The sequence below is a fragment of the Fonsecaea pedrosoi genome (genome assembly GCF_000835455.1).
Source record: "Fonsecaea pedrosoi CBS 271.37 unplaced genomic scaffold supercont1.2, whole genome shotgun sequence".
Classification (NCBI taxonomy): Eukaryota; Fungi; Ascomycota; class Eurotiomycetes; order Chaetothyriales; family Herpotrichiellaceae; genus Fonsecaea; species Fonsecaea pedrosoi.
In genome coordinates, this window is record NW_013550614.1 from 278,871 (window position 1) to 297,865 (window position 18,995).

General features: G+C 52.3%; 7 protein-coding genes across 7 annotated transcripts; 1 reads left to right on the forward strand and 6 right to left on the reverse strand.

Annotated features, from left to right (window-relative positions):
- Positions 1–774: 774 nt before the first annotated feature.
- Z517_02058 (uncharacterized protein) lies at positions 775–1,518 on the reverse strand (the record flags this gene model as incomplete). The annotated part of the gene is made up of 1 exon (XM_013431169.1): positions 775–1,518. The coding sequence occupies one exon, from the start codon at positions 1,516–1,518 to the stop codon at positions 775–777; it is 744 nt and encodes a 247-aa protein (XP_013286623.1).
- An 844-nt stretch (positions 1,519–2,362) lies between these two features.
- On the reverse strand, positions 2,363–5,521 carry Z517_02059 (uncharacterized protein; the record flags this gene model as incomplete). The annotated part of the gene is made up of 1 exon (XM_013431170.1): positions 2,363–5,521. The coding sequence occupies one exon, from the start codon at positions 5,519–5,521 to the stop codon at positions 2,363–2,365; it is 3,159 nt and encodes a 1,052-aa protein (XP_013286624.1).
- Positions 5,522–6,230: 709 nt separating this feature from the next.
- On the reverse strand, positions 6,231–7,698 carry Z517_02060 (uncharacterized protein; the record flags this gene model as incomplete). The annotated part of the gene is made up of 2 exons (XM_013431171.1): positions 6,231–7,484; positions 7,552–7,698. The coding sequence occupies 2 exons, from the start codon at positions 7,696–7,698 to the stop codon at positions 6,231–6,233; spliced, it is 1,401 nt and encodes a 466-aa protein (XP_013286625.1).
- A 365-nt stretch (positions 7,699–8,063) lies between these two features.
- On the forward strand, positions 8,064–8,978 carry Z517_02061 (uncharacterized protein; the record flags this gene model as incomplete). Its single annotated transcript, XM_013431172.1, has 1 exon — positions 8,064–8,978. The coding sequence occupies one exon, from the start codon at positions 8,064–8,066 to the stop codon at positions 8,976–8,978; it is 915 nt and encodes a 304-aa protein (XP_013286626.1).
- Positions 8,979–10,475: 1,497 nt separating this feature from the next.
- Positions 10,476–11,621, reverse strand: Z517_02062 (uncharacterized protein; the record flags this gene model as incomplete). The annotated part of the gene is made up of 2 exons (XM_013431173.1): positions 10,476–10,897; positions 10,946–11,621. 2 exons carry the CDS (start codon positions 11,619–11,621, stop codon positions 10,476–10,478), a joined length of 1,098 nt encoding a protein of 365 aa, XP_013286627.1.
- Positions 11,622–13,802: 2,181 nt separating this feature from the next.
- Z517_02063 (uncharacterized protein) lies at positions 13,803–15,733 on the reverse strand (the record flags this gene model as incomplete). The annotated part of the gene is made up of 6 exons (XM_013431174.1): positions 13,803–14,526; positions 14,597–14,779; positions 14,880–14,992; positions 15,085–15,219; positions 15,283–15,487; positions 15,588–15,733. The coding sequence occupies 6 exons, from the start codon at positions 15,731–15,733 to the stop codon at positions 13,803–13,805; spliced, it is 1,506 nt and encodes a 501-aa protein (XP_013286628.1).
- Positions 15,734–16,585: 852 nt separating this feature from the next.
- Positions 16,586–18,487, reverse strand: Z517_02064 (uncharacterized protein; the record flags this gene model as incomplete). Its single annotated transcript, XM_013431175.1, has 1 exon — positions 16,586–18,487. The coding sequence occupies one exon, from the start codon at positions 18,485–18,487 to the stop codon at positions 16,586–16,588; it is 1,902 nt and encodes a 633-aa protein (XP_013286629.1).
- Positions 18,488–18,995: the final 508 nt, after the last annotated feature.

Consider the following 18,995-nt stretch of genomic DNA (forward strand, 5'->3'; position numbering starts at 1 on the left):
AGCGCACGTGGTAACGACGGAGATGGTCCCATGAAAAAGAGGGAGAGAGAAAAACCCTCCCCCCCCCTCCGGGGCCCGATACGCGATATGGGAAGAGGGGGGAGGAAGCGGTTTTCCCAAGTTTTTGCATAAACAGCTTTTTTTCTTCTTCGATAAAGTCGATAACATAATTTCTGTGTTCCACACAACACAAACAAATGGAAGCCTGGTTGATCAATCCTCGACGTTTGTCAGCTAGGAACTTTTTTCTCTCTCTTAAAATGTCTATTTCTTATAGAGCCTTAAATCCCGTGACTGGTATCTTACCATCCTCGCGACCGCATGGTCCTCATGCCATACTAATAATCGTACTCGGTCAATAGTTCCTATGCTCTATCCTCGGTGTTTCGAAGTCGCGGGGATAGAACGTAATTGTTGACAGGCAGAGTTGAAAAATCACCAGGCGTGAGAAGGCGGGAGGAAAAAGAGCAGAGAGAAGAAGAAGACCATCATCGTGGCTGTAGAGTAAGCATACATACATTGTACAGTAACTCTGCCCTCTGGCACACGGTATCGAGCGACTATATACCTCGTACGTATGCATGTGTCTGTCTTGGGATCAACACCCCAACCCAACCCAGCCACCAACCCAAACCCACGAGTTCAATCACTATCCAACACTTCCTTCAACACCTTCCATAATAGTAGTACAGGAACGGAACTCGGCTGAAAATAATATCACCCTTGCTAGCCTCCATCAGCTCTCGACCTCCACCGCTACTTCCACCTCCACCCCTACCATCCCAACAGGGGATCCAATTCCGGGTACTTGTTCTTGCCGTCCTCGCCATAACCGCCTCCTTCGGGGTTATACCTGGGCGTTTTGCTCTCGATGACCATGCCGGTGTTGTCGGCGTCGGAGATGCCGTACTCGTTCAGACGGCGCATGTAGGCGTCGAAGACGACGTCGTTCTCTGCGCGCCAGCGGCGGCACACGGTCTTGCGGGCGTTGAACTCTTCGGGCGTCTGCAGGACGACCTCGCGACGGTGCCTTTTCTCGTCCACCTTGGCGTCCCACCGCCACTCCCACGACGTCTCGCCCAGTTGGTACTCGTGGCTGACCCGCACGGGCGGGTAGTCTTTGTAGTGTGCGTCGTCGTCGTCGACCCATTTCCCGCAGCAGCGCTCCACGTTGGGCGCCCGCGTCCAGCACTCGAGCGGAGGGAACGCCCGGTCGCAGTGCAGCCGCCAGTTGGCCAGCGCGACGAGTGCCTCGCGCACGCATGTGCGTTCTGGCTGGTTGGAGGAGGGGGCCTCGTCCTTGGCGTTCTTACAGCCTCCTTCGCAGCCCGCGGCTGACGCCACGAGGGAGAGCCCTGCTAGTGTTGTTTTTGTTGTTGTTGGTGATGGGGATGGTGCAGCTCTGGTGACAAGCGTTGCCATTGTTGTTCTGGCGTTTCCGTTTGGAGTTGCGTCGGCACTGGCGCACATGACGGCGATGGCCATCAGACCGCCAAAGAGGAGAGATTTGATTGCCATGGTGAGGGTTGAGTTGAGATGTTGTCTTGATGTTGGACGAGTGTAAGTCTGAGTGTTTACCTCGATGACGAGGTGAAGGTCTGCGCAAAAGTCTGTCGATGGCGAGGTGAAGCTATGCTCTAGAGTCTGTCCGTGAGAGAAGTCAAAGTCACTGGCAGAAGAGCTATAGAGTTGTTTGACAACAGCACTGCATGGGCTGGACCTTTATGTTATTGACCAGCAGTCCAAAGTCCTCAGTATGAGGACCGCGATGGTGAGGACCTCGACAGTGAGGACCTCCCACTGCCAGCCCAAGCTTCTGTGAACCAAAATGTCCCGCTGTCTCTGTTGGTGAACCAGATAATGCATGTGTTAGCCTCGGAGAATCACTCTTAGAGGAATCCAGGAGTTTGGTACAGCACAAACATGAGGGAAAGAAGGTTTAGCAACCAATGGAACGGACAGCGGATACCACAAGGGCCGTCCGTGGACGATCATCTTTCCAGATCCCAGTTTCCTGGGTGTCAGCATATCTGTCTCTTACCTGTGTCCCTCGACAATGGTGCCTTGTAACTGCATCATCGCGATCGAAACATGAAAAAGGAAACGGGTTGACTCGATTCCAGCTCTGCGAGAGGCTGAAGCGTTGAAAAATCCAGACTCGAGTCATCGGTAAAGGTCATTTCGTGTCATTACCAAACGAGAGACAAATCCTCATATCAGATCAAGTTGATCCCAGCCCAACCAGGTCCCAAATCTAACTCCCACCCTTTTGTTCCGTTGGTGCTATGCAATCCAGTCCAAAAATTCCCTGCCTCGCGCGATGCTTTCCTCCTGGCGACACGACGTTTTTCACCATCTGTCATTATTCTGTACTTGATTCCCTCTCCTCAAAGTGTCCATCATCCTCGTCCTCCACTTCTCCCTCCCCAAGTACCTCCGCCGGTTCAGGTGCGACAACTGCATTCTGAGGTACCCCCTGGGTTTCGTGCACAGTCTGCTCGAATATAGACTGAGGGCCATTGCCATTGCCGTCTCCCACCGGCTGCATAGGGATAGGGAGTGCATCGAGATGCGCAGTGTGCTGGTGAGGATCTGCGACGTCAGCTCCAAGTTGCATCGCCAACATCTGGTGCGTCATCGCTCGGGCCGCATCGCTCGCCGTGCGTGCGATCCTGACCGCAACCTCGGCTTCGTCGTCCAACCGAATATCTGGCAGCGCCAGAGCAGCCAAAGATCCAGGAGGAAATTGATCTCTCAAACGCTGGATCCGACGGATCAAATCACGGGCCAGAGCACCCATGTCTTCCAAATCTTGTATGTCCTGTGGGTTGCTTCCGGCTCCTGTTTGGCCGCCACCAGTTGACCGCCCCGAACCACCCGCATCTATTTGGAAGTGTCCTGTACCGGGATATTGGGCGTTTAGACTAGAGAAGAAGTCCACCAGCCCATCGATTGCCTCCGCTGTACTGGAGGGACTGGCGCCTGGCCCCAGACTCGTCCGTCGGGCTTCCAGAGGTTTGCGCATCTTGTCCTTGCGCTTCCTCGGTTTCTTGCCGTGCCATGATAGGGCAGCCAAAAATGCTGGTGACCTCCGCTTACATTTTCCTGATCGCATTCTCTCCCATCGGCAATTCGGACAGAAAAACAGAGGAGATTCAGATGATGCAGTAGTCGGTGGGAGGATTGGGGGTATGTTGTTAGCTTCTTCGATCTGAGAAGCTCGGCACCCCTTGCAAGGACACGGAGGTTCCAGGCTGCTTGCGCAATCGCCACAGACGTAAACCTTGCATTCCATGCAGGTCTTCATGACCGCCGTACAGCGTCGCCTGTGGTCGCCAGGGGCCGAACGTGACACTGGGCAGAAGAGTGTTTGACAGCCTCGCCAACCCGGACCTTCTTCAACGTCCGGTCGAGTTGGCCGTCGAGGCGCAGAGCTCGGCTCCGGAGTCGCAGTCATTGAATACGCCGATAGCGAGGGAGAGGTAGATCGAGACGGAGGCCCGCTGCTGTTCGAAGCGGGCGATAGTGGACGTTGGAGCCGTTCAATCTCTGCCAGATGTGTTCGTATTGTTCTCGAACCAGTTCCCATCTCCGCATTGAGTGCAGCCTCGGCCGCTGCTACCGCTAACGATGCCGAGGGGGAGAGAGGAGAGCCCGATTTGACGCCAGCTCTCCCAGCTTTGGGGGTCCTGACAGCCATACCAACCTCGGCCAATTCTGCTTGCTCTGCTGCCGCCTCCTTTTCTTTCCGTTGTCGCATCAATGTAGCGAGCAACTTCAAAGCCTTCACTCTCGACTTGAAATCTTGTCTCTCGACGGGGAGTTCTCTGTAGCCGCAGATCCTGGCTTTGGCACGCTCACCAATATCATGTTTGATACAAATCGGTGTTGAACAGGCCTTGCATTTGACTTTCCAACTTTCCGAACCATAGCAGTCATCACACAAAACCCGAGGGACTGACAAGGTAGGGTGGTCTCCACCGGTCAGAGATGCAGCAGTCTCAAACAAAGCACTAATATTCGCCCAGCGGCCGGCAGGTCCTTCTTTAGGTGCACTGTCATCTGCAGGATAGCTGACGACACCGGGAGCATCACGAACGAACTCCGGATCCTCCCAGTTCTGTCCGATTGGAAGGGGCGCCGCACGAATGCGGTCCGAGTCCCGATTCGCACTGTTGCTGAAGGTGATGCCACCGCCACCTGAAAAGACTGGCTCTGTGCAACACCATTTGAATTTGATATTTGGAAGGGTATTCGTGTTTGTGTTTTGGTTCCCGTTGGGCGCTCCGTTGGGAGGTAGATCTTGATCTTGCATGGAACAAGGAGAGACGGCACATCCGGGAGCCCACCAGAACTTGTTTCTTTCTTCTTCAGGAGCATTCTTGTTTCGCAAGTAAGGACGATCGAACGCGCAACTGGCACATAGTGTCTTCCTGCACCCGGTGCAGTGCATCATGACCGAGCACTGTTCACACCGTTCCAGGATCTCTGCTGAACAGTTGTGGCAAATGACATTTTCGACGAATTTTCGGTGAGATGCTCGTAGATGTGCCGGCGTTGCTTTGCCCTCGGGACCCGTGCCAATGGTTTCGCCGTTCATCCCCTCCTCGTCAACTTCCCAACTCCTGCAATCCCATTTCCGCTTCTTGGTCAAGGCGTAGTTTCTGGGTTGCTCAGCTGGGCCCAGCCAATTCCGACTCCTCCACAAGCGATCATAGACTACCCAGACTTCCCGGGGGTCCTGGGGCATACGCAGTTTCACATACCCTCTCCTCCGATAACACCTGGCGCCGGGCGTGGTGCACCAAGCCGTATCTGTCCAGATGCCTAGTTTGTGGCAGGTCAGAACCAGTTCATGCGTGGGCTCGCTATCGCTCTCCTTGCGTGCGAGGCTACTCGGCAAATACGGCCTCCTCCTGTGATGGCGGCATCGATAGGTATATAAACTCTTCAGAGCAAGGGTTTCGAAACCGGGAGGGCCTTTGGCATCCGGTGACTCGCGAGCCAATGCATGCATTTGTAACCATGGGTTGATGTGGTATTTCAAGGAGACATTCTTGCACCCGCGCACTGAGACGTGGCGAAGGGTCTCCCTCCTCAATATCAGCACAGTGGACGTCAAAGTTGTCCCACTAACAGCCGTATTATCCAACTCTAGGCTGACAAGCCTCGTGCTAAAGGGGTTTATGACTGTCAGGATGATTTGGGCGAGGGCGTAGTTGCTCGACTGCCTTTGTCCGTTATTTCCAGCCACGTTGACGCCGACGGTGGCAGTCGTGACCGCGGGTTGGTATAGACGCCATGAGATATATCGCCAGGAGGTCGGAGATTTCGAGAAGAAGTCACGCAGGTAGGGTGAAGTCTGATAGAGTTTGAAGATGGACTCAGTTGGAACCTGAGCGAGGAGTGATTCGAGGATGGGCGGGTTGCAGGTAATCAAGAGTTCGAAGGGCGAGAGGGTCTTTCGGACAGGCCCAAGTACCGGCAACGAAGACTGTACTGGTTCTGGGGCAATGGCCATTATGAGTACTGGGATAATGGTGTCGAGAGTATTAGAAACTCCGAACACATATTTCGGGTCGTCAATGGAACGAGGGAAACACGGTCAACGTGCTTGAGGAGAAAGTGGACGGTAACATCCATGCACCTCTACGACCATGACATTTATTTGGAAAAGAGATGACCAATTCAAGTGAAGTCTCATCGATGTATAGAAGAGAGAAGACGAGTCGGGCGCTGATTTGAGAAGGGCGCAGGTCAGGCTGGAAGAGGGTCTCCCCCTCCACGTGACGAAAAAGGCACCAACAGCAGCCTCACTGGCGCGTGGTTGGGTGCGGCGGAGCCTGTGGCGCCTCACTGTGGCAGACCACTAGGTGCCTTGGGTGCCCTCTGTCGGGAAACGGATCCTCGGGCGCCCCTAAGCAAGCACCACTGGCGCACCCTGTACGAGGTACGAGGTACCGAGTTATGCACATATCATAAGTTGCACCTCTTCGCTAACAAGAGAGTCAAACCACCATTCAACCGTCCAGTACATACAGGGAGGGTTTCCTCTGCCCTATCGATCGCTGCTTCAACGCCACTGCTCCATTTAGAATACAAGATACTAAATACAAAACCCGGCGGCAGATCTGCGCTCCTAAGAGGATGGAATGGTGTTTGGGGGTTGAAATACAAAGTCTCTGAGGCCGATGAGGCCGAGTAAATCTGCAACTCGGCGTCTTCAAGGGTCACGAGCTTATTATGCTGTGTCCGTCCAACAGCTTGACCGCCATCAGATCAATTCCCACAAGCTGAGCAGGAAATCGTAGCAAGGCTCTAACCCTTTCGTCCTGATCGTGCATCAAGAATGTCGTGATGGCGACGCATTCATTCTTACATCTTGCGCTGCTCCACCACTGATCGAGCCCAATCATCAATGCCAACCAATGGGCCAGGATCAACAGTGCTCGCTTGTCTCTACAAAGCAACAGTCGAAGAAAGTCTCCTTCCACCGACCCGACGAATGTGACCAGCTTGTTAAAGGTGTTCATCCCCGGCTTGAGTCTTCGTGTGAAGAGTAGATGCTCCAACGCCTCGTAATAAGGGTTGTTCTGAGACGACGAGTCCGGGGTAACCTCGCATAGCTCCAGAAATAATGCATGAATATCGTCGCCGGCCTCTGCAGTCATGATTGTAGACGCGAGTTCCTTGATATCCGAGTCCGTGAAGACCGGATTCCAGACAGATCCCCAAATTACTTCACCCAGCTCAGCATACAGAGCATTAAACCCATGCTGAATCGTCAACCATCTCAGACACTCACTTCGACGCTCCGCTGGTGCGTACACGAAACTCGTTCCAGGATCCGGTTGAGATTGGGGGAGCATAAATTGATGGACGCAAATTAGCATCACCGTCGATAGCAGGGCATTCATGTTGGCCTTGGTGACGCCGGTCGCCAGCTCCTCGCGAAAGAGTTGCAATGCCCTCTGAAAGTGGTAGAAGTTCGTCAGCTGGTTCTGGTTATGTTGGGCCGGGTGTCGAGCAGCAGGAAGAAGATGACACAGGTGTGCAGCCGAGACACCATTCACTGCGTGCATGAGGTAGGGCTTTTCGAGGGCCAGATCGAAAGCAGTGGTTCGTATGATCTCTTGTCCCATGTTGGATCCCATCGAGCAGTATGTGACGGTGCTAAAATGACTGAATGTGTGTACCATGGAGGTCATTTGACTGGGAATTCCGAATGGAAAAGGAGAAGGTGGGTTGCGAACCAGTGTTAGGGGTACGAGAGATCTTGAGCTCGGTCCTTGACTGATTTTTCTGACCAAGGATCGTGAACCATTGTCACTTGAGCAGGAAGACGTAGGAGAACCATGTTGCTGCTGCTGCTGCTTTGGTAGGATGACAGAAGCACGGGACGGCAGTTGGGCTCCGTTGTTATAATCACAAGCAAGTCCATGGCTCTGGCACTTGAGACAACCACCATCTCTGTTCTCATCGCACTAGAGATAATGTATTAGTCCACTCACCAAGCTGTGCGTACATTCAAGTACTCGGAGAGAAAACTACCTTGATTCGTCGCTGTTTGCAGGTCCTGCAGCCGTGCCGCGACTTCTTGTGGGACCTCCTCGTATGAACTGGTGTCTTTTCTGCTTTGGACAATCTGCTGGCCCTTGATTTAGCGGATTCAAGGGTGACCCTGAACACTGATTGCATGGCGGGTAAAGAAGAGTAAAAACTACTCGGAGCTCACGTGCGACGCACCCCGAGCGTGCCGCTTTTATAACCACTCACCCTCCCCTCACCCTTCGCACTCACCCTTCGTCCTGACCCTGCTCCACCACATACAGCGCCAGCTAGAAGCCTAAATTAGCGGCGCGCCGACCGTTCTTTCTTCTCCGCCTTTTTCGACTTTCGACCACTTTCTCGTCCCCCTCCCTCGTTCGGACGGAGACTCTCCCTCCTTGACAATGGAGTACAAAGGGCAGCGTCGTATCCCAGACTAGTAAAAGATAGCGCTTTGCGCTTGTCACACCATCAGATGGAGGCCAACACAAGAATTCCTTTCCTCCGAAGTTCGAATGACCTACCTGGACTCCTACCTAGGTACTTCGAGTCAGATCCGGGAGTCGCCAACCATCACCCATGGAGTCGACCCTTGCGCAGATAAAAAGGTAGTGATCGTTGGACCTTACGTGGTCAAGTACGGGAAAGAGGTCAGTCTATTAGAAGGACAAAACTTGCTTTTTATCGAGGAGAACTTCCCTAAAGTCCCGGCTCCGAAACTCTACGCGATGTGGTGGGATGCCGAAGAAGTCTTCGTTGTCATGGAGCTGATCCCAGGCCAAACACTAGATACTCTTTGGCCAACTTTTGGAGATGAAGACAAAGTTATCATTCTGAACAAGCTTCGAGACATATTCGAATCACTTCACAGTCCCCCTGGCCAGGGTTTCTTCGGTAGCGTCCTGAAGGGGCCTATCCCGTATCATTTATTTTGGGATTCAGATGGTGATCGGACGATTACGGGGCCGTTCGAGGCTGCGAGCGACATGATCTATGGACTGGCCAAGAGATCAAGGGCGAATTCAGCCCTCAACCACAGAGATCCCTATCTCGCAGAATTCTTTGAAAGGAACCTCGCCCCGGCCCTCGATGACCGCTCAGCAACCTTTTGTCACTCGGATGTACAACGGAAGAATATCATTGTCGAAAATCTGCCTACCCATGTTACTGGGATTGAGAATATACGGGTAGTCCTCTTGGACTGGGAAGTTGCTGGCTGGTATCCGAGCTATTGGGAGTACGTGGCAGCATTCATAGCATTCAGATGGGATGACGAGTGGCCCAAAAGAGTGGAAGACTTCCTCCCGGTAAATGTAGCGCCCGCTGCAATGTTCAAATTGATCCATCAAGATCTATGGTACGGAAGTGGCTCGGACTCCGTTTACCATTGCTCCAAAGTGCACGTGCTAGAGGTGCAGGGCAGTCGTTAACGGGGCTGCTCAAATGTGCGAGATGTTATAAATGCTGATTCTTGGAGGATCGTCATGATACCTAGTACTAGCGCTTCTGCCCACATTTGCGCCGTGGTTTCTTTGGGATGGTATTCTTCTTTCTCGGGGCCCAAGGCACCACCGACACCATTATGGTTGAGGACTTTGTTGAACAGCCTTTCTACCACTGTGGAAGATTCCCCGCGCCGAAGGCGATCCTGGTCATGGACAGTGCGTCGTATTATCTTAGTGAGCGAATCCGGCGAATGTGCGACACGGCAGACATCAAGCTTTTGTACTTGCCGCCAAACTCACCCCCGCTTCCCATTGAAGAGTTTATTGGCCGAATCAAAAGCATTCATCAAGAAGAACTGGAAGGTATACGAGCAGAACAATGGACCGGGCTTTAGACTGTTGCTCGAATGGTGTGTGGACGTGGTGTGAAGAAAGGCAGAGAGCGCGTGAGGTCACTTCCCAACGTTTGCTTCAGTAGTTAGCGGACTAAATACTTGGCGGCCAGGCAACAGCTGATCAGGAGTCGGTCATCTTCAATCACGAAGCAGCTTCTTTCAAAGCCTTCACCCATGAGCGAGCCATTGGACTGGTGGAGACTCAACTGGTGCGCTTTAATAGAATGGTGCGCGGCAATATCTGCCAGGCAGCAGACTATACCGTTCGGCAGGTCAATGCGTGCATAAACCGGTGTGGCAATTTCTCTTTGTGACTTGTTTAAAGTTATAGATTGTCAAATATTCATCTAGTGCGCGAATTCCTCTTGCTTATCTTTACTCTTAGTCCTTTGCTGACGTGCAAGACCCAATAAACCGTCGACAGGGAAAAGGATCATTGTTTCTCATTGGAAGAACCTCTGACGGATGTAGAAGCCACTGCAGAAACTAGAAATACTTTAAGAGACGCAGCAGCTGACAGATCACTACAGGGAGTGTTAGGGGTTGGGCAGGCTCTATCATCGGCGTGTCGCCCATCGCGCACCACGATCGTAGACAGTTTACGATCCGGAGCCTGTCGTGGAGGGCGTCTACCTCCAGGACCACTCGACACAGGTCAACAAGGGTCAAGAGCAATATCTTATCGGATAATTGTCCTTCAGGCCCTTCGACTCGCCCATAGTGTGCTTCCAGACTTGGACAATTTCATCCACGACGCGAAGCACACTGAGCTGTCCGATATCCTAGGGGTTGGAGAGGGGTCTTATATGCAATGAAATTCATATCACTCGATAGATCATGCAGGGGAAGTTAGTCAAGTTACTGAGCCAAGAGGCTGAGTATCAAGGCCGCTATTTCATTTACCAACGCTGAAGACTTTGACGTGTTCAACTCAACATCAATCCCTTCCCAACAGATCTTAGACCGAGCACCTGGGCGTACCTCGATCATGACGAGCCGGCCGTATGATGACCAAGTGCAATAAGGAACTGGAGCAATCCCAACACCTTCCAATATAGACTTTTCGGTATCCGATACAGAGATCTCCTCAACTCCGAACCTCGCTCTTGCCTCCATTTTTCAATTGTAGACCTCGAAACTTTTTCTCAAGGCTTGAAATTGAATTATGTAGCTCTTCTTTGAGATGATAGGTTCTTCGGAACGATTCCTCATCATCTAGAGATGAATACCCCTTTCGCTCTTTCTTCGTGAGCTCCTTACACAGAGGGGAGAGTTCCATATCTCGGACGGCGGCAAAAAGAGACTTTATTGACCTATTCAAGAGTAAGGCGTCTGGGACCGGGTAGAGCCCGATGTTCTTCAAGCCTTTGATGAGCTTTCCCAAAAGTAGAGCATCGCAATCTTTGTCTCTGCGACAGAGGCAACGAGGGCCCTCATAGCGATCAATCAGACTCGAGAGAATGGAAAGAAATTCGGTCAAGATCTCTCTTCGGTAAGACCGGATTTCGGCTAGATGTACTTAGAATATGTTCACACCGTTCTACCGGGGGAACTTACCAATGATCCAAAAAGGGACCGGTACGTCTGGGTCTTCAAGTCCGTTGTCGGTCTCTAGAATGGCGATTTCCGTCAAGGCCTCAAACTCTTCTGACTTTCCCAGGCTCCAGCAAATGTAAATCCAAGAAGCTATGTCTCGGTGAAGATTTCGTGGCAGTGTGGGTCGAAGAGATTCGAACCACATATCTGTGAAGACTTCAGCCACCTCATGAAACTCATACTTGTCAATCAAGATGACAGCCTGCAGGAGAATGTTTCTCTCTACTTGTCTTGGAACTCTTCTTGTCAACCCATGGATAATGTTGAGCAAAATCTGCAGCGAATAAAAATCATCTCCCTGGAGAGGGATGGTTCTCATTTCTTTGTTGTTTGGCTCATGCCCGTTCAGGTCCAAGCTTTGGTCGCCGAACATATTGGCGAAGAACTTAGAGGCCAGTGAAAGATGTTTCAATGATACCTGCATTTCGACTGCTTGGGTAGATGTCTTAGACCAAAGCCCTGTAAATGTATTATTTGATGGTTCTTCGTTATTGGAGAGGTGTGACACGTCCTGCTCTTGAGCGTCATCACCATGAGCATCGTGGGCGACAACTTCGGACTGAGTCGCATCTCGATTGAGCAATAGGAAAAGTTCTCCAGAAGGATCGAAAACTACAAGCTCACAGCATGGCAACATCGGGAAAATTTTGTGGCATACCCCACTGGCCTGCAAAGACGTATACTGTAGAGAGAGCTGAGGAAATGAAAGAATGCCACCTAGGTTCAGCCCAGCCGTGGAACGATTGCTGCCTGATCCCCTTCATCATGAAGAAGCTGAGGGCAATTGATTGGCCGCCAAAGCCGAGGGAAGACCCGAGTCTAGAGCTTGGCATGCACCTAACCTGCGCTGCCACAACTATCGCATCCTCTCGTGGTAAGCTACAGTATTTGCTGTGCATACAGTAGTACCGCACCTCTTCTGATACCGATACCAAGACGAATTTGATTTAATTTGATCGCGCGCACTCCACCTCTTCGTCGCGTACTCTTCAATCTCAGGCACCGTAAACAGTGGTGGGGTAAGAAAGTGGAGGACCTTAAGTCCATTTCCCACCGTGGGCGTATACGAAAGGGGCGTAACTCCCTTCCATGAACTGGGGCTGTGATTTTTGGTGTTTCTCGAGGTGTAGGTGATGAATTTCGGGGCTTCGACGCGTCTTTCATAAGAGGATAACCGCGTTGTTGCTCCTCCTGGCACTCAAAGACAGCTTGACTGTTTCTCTGAGAGTTCCCAGTGGACAACACGTGAAGGTGGAAGCTCCTCGTCCGCCTACAGATCCCCAATTTTCTGCCTTGTACTGCGCAAGAGGGGAGGAACGTCGTCCCGTCATTGTGTTTCGGTAAATTCAAGTGGCTCTTGGGGTACGGAGGTGCAAGTTGGCCTATCTGGCAATTACAAACTACAATGCCGCGGGATGCCTGGTGTCACTTCTTCAGGACTGGGTTCAGGCCATCGACTCAACACTGATTCTCAACTCTGATATTTTGCGCGGTCTATTCGCTATGACGACTCGGGATCTCATCTATTCGGTCGACAGTCTTCTTGCTCTCAATCATTGTCGCGCTGCAACGCTGTTGTTTCAGCCTCCTGGGCTGCTTTCTCACATTCGAACCGCCGAGGTCCTTTCCTGTTACCTCGCAGCCCTGCCACCGCAGCCTCATGCCGCAGAGCCTAATCCCTGGGCCCTAGTTCTGCAGACGAGTGACACAAGAATGCTGCACATCGAGCTGAAGCAAGCTGATCCCCTTGGCGGCAAAACTTTCGTTGTATGCAGCGAGCGCCCGTTCAGACTTGATGATGGCAAATTACAGGGTTATGTCAAGAGCTGGCTAATTACGGTGCGAGAGGGAAGCACTGTTGGTGCATGGTTGGATACACTCTTCGATTCTGGTGCAACAAGATATGAATTGACCAAGAGCCCGTCAAGAGGAGGAGCTGGTAAGCCGACGAGAATAATATTTGGGGCGAGTAAACTAAAAGACGCTTAGGCACTCGTTGGTGGATTGATTGCATTCTGGGTGCGCTCAATCGGTTCTTTACCAACGACCAAAAACGGCAAGACTTGAAAATTTGGCTTGGACTAGGTTGGGATCGGGACGGAAACCCTATTTTCCCTGGTGAAATGCAGACTCTTCAAAGAGGGACGTGGCTGGAGATGCATTAGATTCCAGTTTAATCGGGGATTGTCTAGTAATGACGCTGATCTACTCTTTAGAAAGCCTTGTTTGAGTCCTCGAATCCCAATGTCATGGCTAAGCAGGCTCTGAATTGGTCCCTCCCTTAAACCCATTTTCCTATCTTGAGCGTCATAATCAGTGTCTCCCTCGATATACAGTGGTTCCCGAACCCGCCTTCCCCCCTTTTTGCAGACACATTGCAGCTTTCCCCTCTAAAAGATACTGTGGTGTTTCCCATACTGTCCAGTCCTGTCAACCAATCAGATACAGCGTAGGCGTAACTGGATGTGCAGCCACAAACTTTGAGTCTCAAACGCATCGATGAAACTTTGTGTTCACATCGGCCGGTGGTTGCCCAACGTTGGAGCCGAGGCGATTTGATTGGTTGAATGATCATGGCCACGAATGGGTATGAAAGGTGTGTGATTGCACTCTGTCCGCATGCCATATATTGACCATTCTACTAGTGGGGATTTTTTTCCACGAGCGCACAAGTTCATTGAGATCTTGCTCGTTCGAGTCATTCAGTCCAAAGATCACTTCATCAACGGAATTTTATCGGACAGCCGGCTCCTCCACTGTCAAACCCCGTCCCCCATTTCAGGTGTATAGGCTCGGGTCGGATCGAGTCGAGTCGAGATCACTCCCAGGTCTTGCCATACTGATCAAAAGCGAACTTTCTGCCCGGATGGTCCGCTCTCAGCTTTGCATCTCCGGGGGTGCCAAACAAATTCTCCCGTGCCGTGCTCTCGTCGGGCGTCGGATAGTCCTGGTTGTACCCCCTCCTCTCCAGCTCGGGGATCAGTAGATCAACCACATCCTCCCACGCCCCGGGCACGACGACATGGCCGATGTTGAACCCGTCCACATCGCCTTCATTGAGCCAGCGCTCCATCTCGTCGGCCACGGTGACGGGGCTACCCGCGATGAACGTTCCACTGCCTCCGATGGCTTGGAAATTGCCCAATTCCCGTGGGGTCCAGACCTGGCATCTCTCGGGCTTAGTCGTCAGAGCTTCGATGGCACGGTCGCTGAGGCCTTTGTATGCCGGATGATTGCGGTCGGTGGGGAATGGCTCGTCGATGGGAAACTGGCTGACGTCGATCTTGGTGATGCCGCAGAACAGGGCGAGGCCGCCCTCGGGAATGGCATATTTTCGATACTCGTCCAGCTTGGCCTGTGCTTCTTCGTCGGTCGGCGCCAGGATCGGGGTGAATTGGACGAAAAACTTCAGATCGCGAGGGTTACGGCCTTGAGTAGCTGCCAGCCGCCGTGTCTCTGTGATCTTGCCGCGCAAATATCCCGGGGTTCGTCCTCCGATGAAGATGCATTCGGCGTGTTTCGCTCCAAACGCTGCGCCTGCTCTGCCCTAGAGTTAGCGGGAACACGCATAGTGGCTTGATTCTGCAAGTTTCGCAAGGTCACAATACTCACGGTGACATGCCCGCTTGAAAGAGCACCGGTGTTCGTTGTGGTGAAGGATCGACCAAGTGAGCGCTTACACACTTGAAGAAGCGGCCTCGATGCTCTATCTTCCGGACCTTGGACGGGTCGGTGTATGTCGCATTTGCAGAGTCTTGCACCACGGCGTCATCAGCCCAAGAACCCTCCCAAAGCCTGTGTCAATGTTCAGTTAACAGGCCCACAGTTTATACAGCAACCATTGACATGGAGAGCTGACCACATCAGAGTCTGATGGAGAGAGGCCTGGACTTACTTGTACATGAGGTTGAGATACTCCTCGGCCATTTCGTAGCGCAGATCATGCTCGGGCAGTTGCTCCAGGCCCACAGCCCGGGCAGCGTTGTCCGACCATGAGGTCACAATGTTCTATACGCACCACACGGTCAGTCAGTTGGTTCATGCCAACGCAGAACAGACCTGGGTCGGATCGGGTCGAAGCATTCCCAATGACTACTCACCCAGGCAATGCGGCCCTTGGTCACATGGTCCAAGGTGGAAAAGCGTTTGGCCAGAAGAAAAGGCGGTTCAAAAGTCGTACACGAAGTCACGCCAAAAGCCACATTTTTCGTGACTGCTGCCATGGCCGAGATGATCTGTCGCGTGTGTAAGTGACAGAACTATTTCCGAGATGCGAATTCTTGGATTGATCAACCTACCACGAAAGGATCATACATCGGCCACTGGGTGCCCGCTCGAATGGCCGGCGCATGACTGCCGCCAAAGACATCGTGCGATCCGAAGTTGTCGGCGAGAAAGAGGGCGTTGAATTTCCCCCGGTCGAGCAGTTTGGCGAGGTTGATCCAGTAGTCCAGACGGTTCTTATACTTGGACTTGTCGACCGGATTGCGCCATTGTCCTGGGCTTTGACCATGATATTGTCATGTCAATTCATGTTTTTCATCATCGCGCAGAGATGGTCGTGTTCAATCTTTCAAAAGCAGCGCACTTCACTGGAACTCACCTGATGTGGCCAATTCCATTCATGTCAAAGGCATTGAGCAAAATGCGCTTTTTCGGCTGAGGAGGAGGAGGAGGAGGAGGAGGAGGAGGAGCATCGTCGACAATGGCGATCCTCGCCTGCTTGTCGTTCTGGCCGTCGTTGCTCATCTTCCCTCAATCTCGTCTCAATCTTGATTAGCCCTCGAAATGTCTCGTTGAAGATTGGGAGCGAAATGCACCTTTTGAGAAAAATCAGTCTGCCACAACCACCCTATATTCTCTGTGCGCTCCCTCCCTACCCTCCCCCTTTTGGTTCTTGGCCACCTTGCCAGCCAGCCAGCCAGCCAGCCTTGCGATTCCAGTCAACCTTTGACCAGTCCATCCGGGGCGGATACAGCACAGATAGCTGTCGTCTCCGATATCGCCCTTGCGACCCGGTTTATCGTTGTTACCATCCAGAACGATAATGATGCGATCAAACCTAGTTGTCGACTGGTATGAATATCTCTTTGCGCCAAGTATCATGGTCCGTGGTCGAGGTCCCATGGTGGGGGCGACGTTATCTGGGACCCATGAAGTTGAAGCCAATGGCCTAATCGGGAATACTTCGCTCTGGGCATGTCACGCAATTCCAACGTCTGAAGTCGACACTCCTGCCAAGGGAGGTGGTTGACAGTGCTTTCAACCACTGATGTTCCGTCGAGCAGATCAGCACATGATTCTTCTATCTGCACAGAGACACTATCTTCTGACTCGTAACCACGCTGGAGCAAAACGTGGCCGGTAAATTTTGCACTGCCAAAGCTACAACAAGAAAACAGCAAGCACCAAGGTCCAAGGTAGACTTTGTCGACAGTTTGTGATGGGGGTTTGACTTCCTTCTGATGAAAGCAAGTTCACGGCGTTGCCTTTTTTCGGTGCCTCCGCCGGCCGTCTATAACCGGCGCTCATCGTTGCACCAATCGAAGAGGAGAAAGGAATAATAAACATCGTTCTCTAACAAAAACAACCTCCCTGGTCTCAGACCAAGTCCTCGTGCAAGCGTCTGAGGTCTACTTTTCCCACCTCTTTCAGGTAGTATGTTACTGCGTCAAGGTCGTTGGCCTCGTCGAGGACCGACCTCCCATCGCCCCAGAACCCGAGGAAGCGGTTCTTCGCAGCCTTGCCAGCCACGCTAACCACATCCCCACCACTCTCAGTACCGTGTTGGTCCTCGCTTCCTATGCGAGCACCACCTAGGGTCTCAAAGGCAAAATCTTCCCACCTGGGCTCGGCGAGAACCTCGAGCCTCTGTCTGGTTGTTCCGGGAAACCCAATGACATTTCTCGCCCTGCCGGTGTGGCCCCCGAGTTTGAAGTAGCTCCGGCACCCGTCGTTGACAACTGAGTCTTTGAAATATCGGTCGACCACCTCGCTAAACTCGCTTGCGGCGGCCAGAGTGGGACTCACGGTCGCGTACTGGTGTCGTTGTATTTTACGGATCACCTTGGCAATGTATGTCGCAGAGATTTCGCACTGGTAAGGCACGGAACCCCCGAACGCATTGCCTTGAGCTTGGAGCACGAAGAAGTAGTTTGGAGTCTGTGGTGCCATGGCGCCCATGTATGTCTCGGGATATCCCACTTTGCCACCGGGACGCCAAATCTGAGACAGGTCATCGCCGTCCTTGTTGATGGTTGGGAAGCGAGGATAGAATCCGTTCTGGAAGCCCGTTGCAAGGATGATCACGTCCACGTTTCGGACGCTGCCATCACCAGTCTTCAACCCGTGCTCTGTGGCCTCGATGATATTGTCATCGATGAATTCAACCTTGGGCCCGATAATGGCCTCAAGATAACCCGGTGCAGGGGTGAGCCGCTTGCAACCGGGCGCATAATCCGGAGTCAGTCGAGCCAACCATTCTTTGTCACCATGGAGACGCTGCAACATGGTTGACAGAAGGCTCTCACGCAGTTTGTTGTTCGCTTCAGTGCCCAGCTTCCCGAACTGGTTGTTAACCGCGCCGTAATGTTGTTTGTCGAGTCCCTTGCGGTAAGCCAGGTATGCGGCTGGGTTTTCCCGAAATGTCCTCTTTTCGTCTTCGCTGTAGATGAGACCCCCCGGAATTTCAGCTGAAGCTTCTAGCAGGCCTTGACGAAATGTCGGGCTGACATAGGTTTTGGAACGGACATAGTGGTCAATGTGGGCAACTTGGGACACAATGTTGGGCAAAATCTGCTGACCAGATGCCCCGTTCCCGATGATGGCAACTCTCTTGTTGTCCAGAACGATGCTTGAATCCCATCTGGCGGTATGCACGACCTTGCCCTTGAACGTCGCCAGATCCTTGATGTCGGGATAGTGAGGCTCATTGACTCTTCCAGGAGCCGAGATCAAGAAATCGGCACGGTTCCTGAAGACCTCGCCAGTCAAGAGGTTTCGTACTTCGACGTCCCACTCTCGTGTGTCTGCGATCCATCGAGCAGACAAAACTTCGTGCGATAGCCGAAGATTTGGCTTCACTCCATAGTCTTCGACTACTCGGGCATAGTACTCCTGGATCTCACTGCCTTTGGAATAGTACTCGCTCCAGTCGGTGTTGGGCGCAAAGGTGAGTTGGTACACGTGGGATGGCACGTCGCATCTGACACCAGGATAAGTGTTTTCAGCCCAAGTGCCTCCAACCTTGCTGTTCCTGTCGTATACGGTGTACGTCAGATTGTCGACTTTGTGCGAGAGCAAAACTGCTGTTGCAATTCCGCCGATTCCTGCGCCGACGATGATGGCGCTAATCGGCCTGCTCGACTGGGATCGACCTGGCGGCACAGGAATGTCCTCGTCAGGCGTGGTAATTGCACTTTGCGGGCCTCCTGTCTCTCCATCAGAATCATCGGTTACTATTGGAGTGGGCAGTCTCGAGCTATTTTCGGACGAGAGAGCCATGTTGGCAGAGGACAATGATCCCAAGGGTTATCGAATCAACTAGTCAGTTGGACAAACCGTCGGGGGTCATTCGAGACCCTGTAGATAATGTTTTTTGGAGCCAAGTATTCTGAAGATCTTTGTACAAAGAAATCAACCGCCCTCGCGTGCTGGATCTATAGAACCCACCCACGCGTTCTTGGCCGGCCTCGAACATAAGAGTTCGGCCTCGAACATAGTAGCGCGTTTCGGATCATACCAGCGGGTCGTTTTGCCAGGGAGGAAAGGGGACGTGGTCCACAACTTGTCAATAACGTTCCGCGGTACGATTCTTGGATGGCGTGCTCGCCTATATGATTCCGATCATCGGATACAATAGATAAGTCTTCAACGGTCGGATTGGGCATGCCGTGTGAGGCAAAAAAGAAAAACAAAACAAAACAAAAAAGAGTTCGACGAGGCAGATGTCGTGATTCCATGGCATGTAGATAGCGCAAACTGAAGTTGAGGCTTCCGGACCCAGACGACC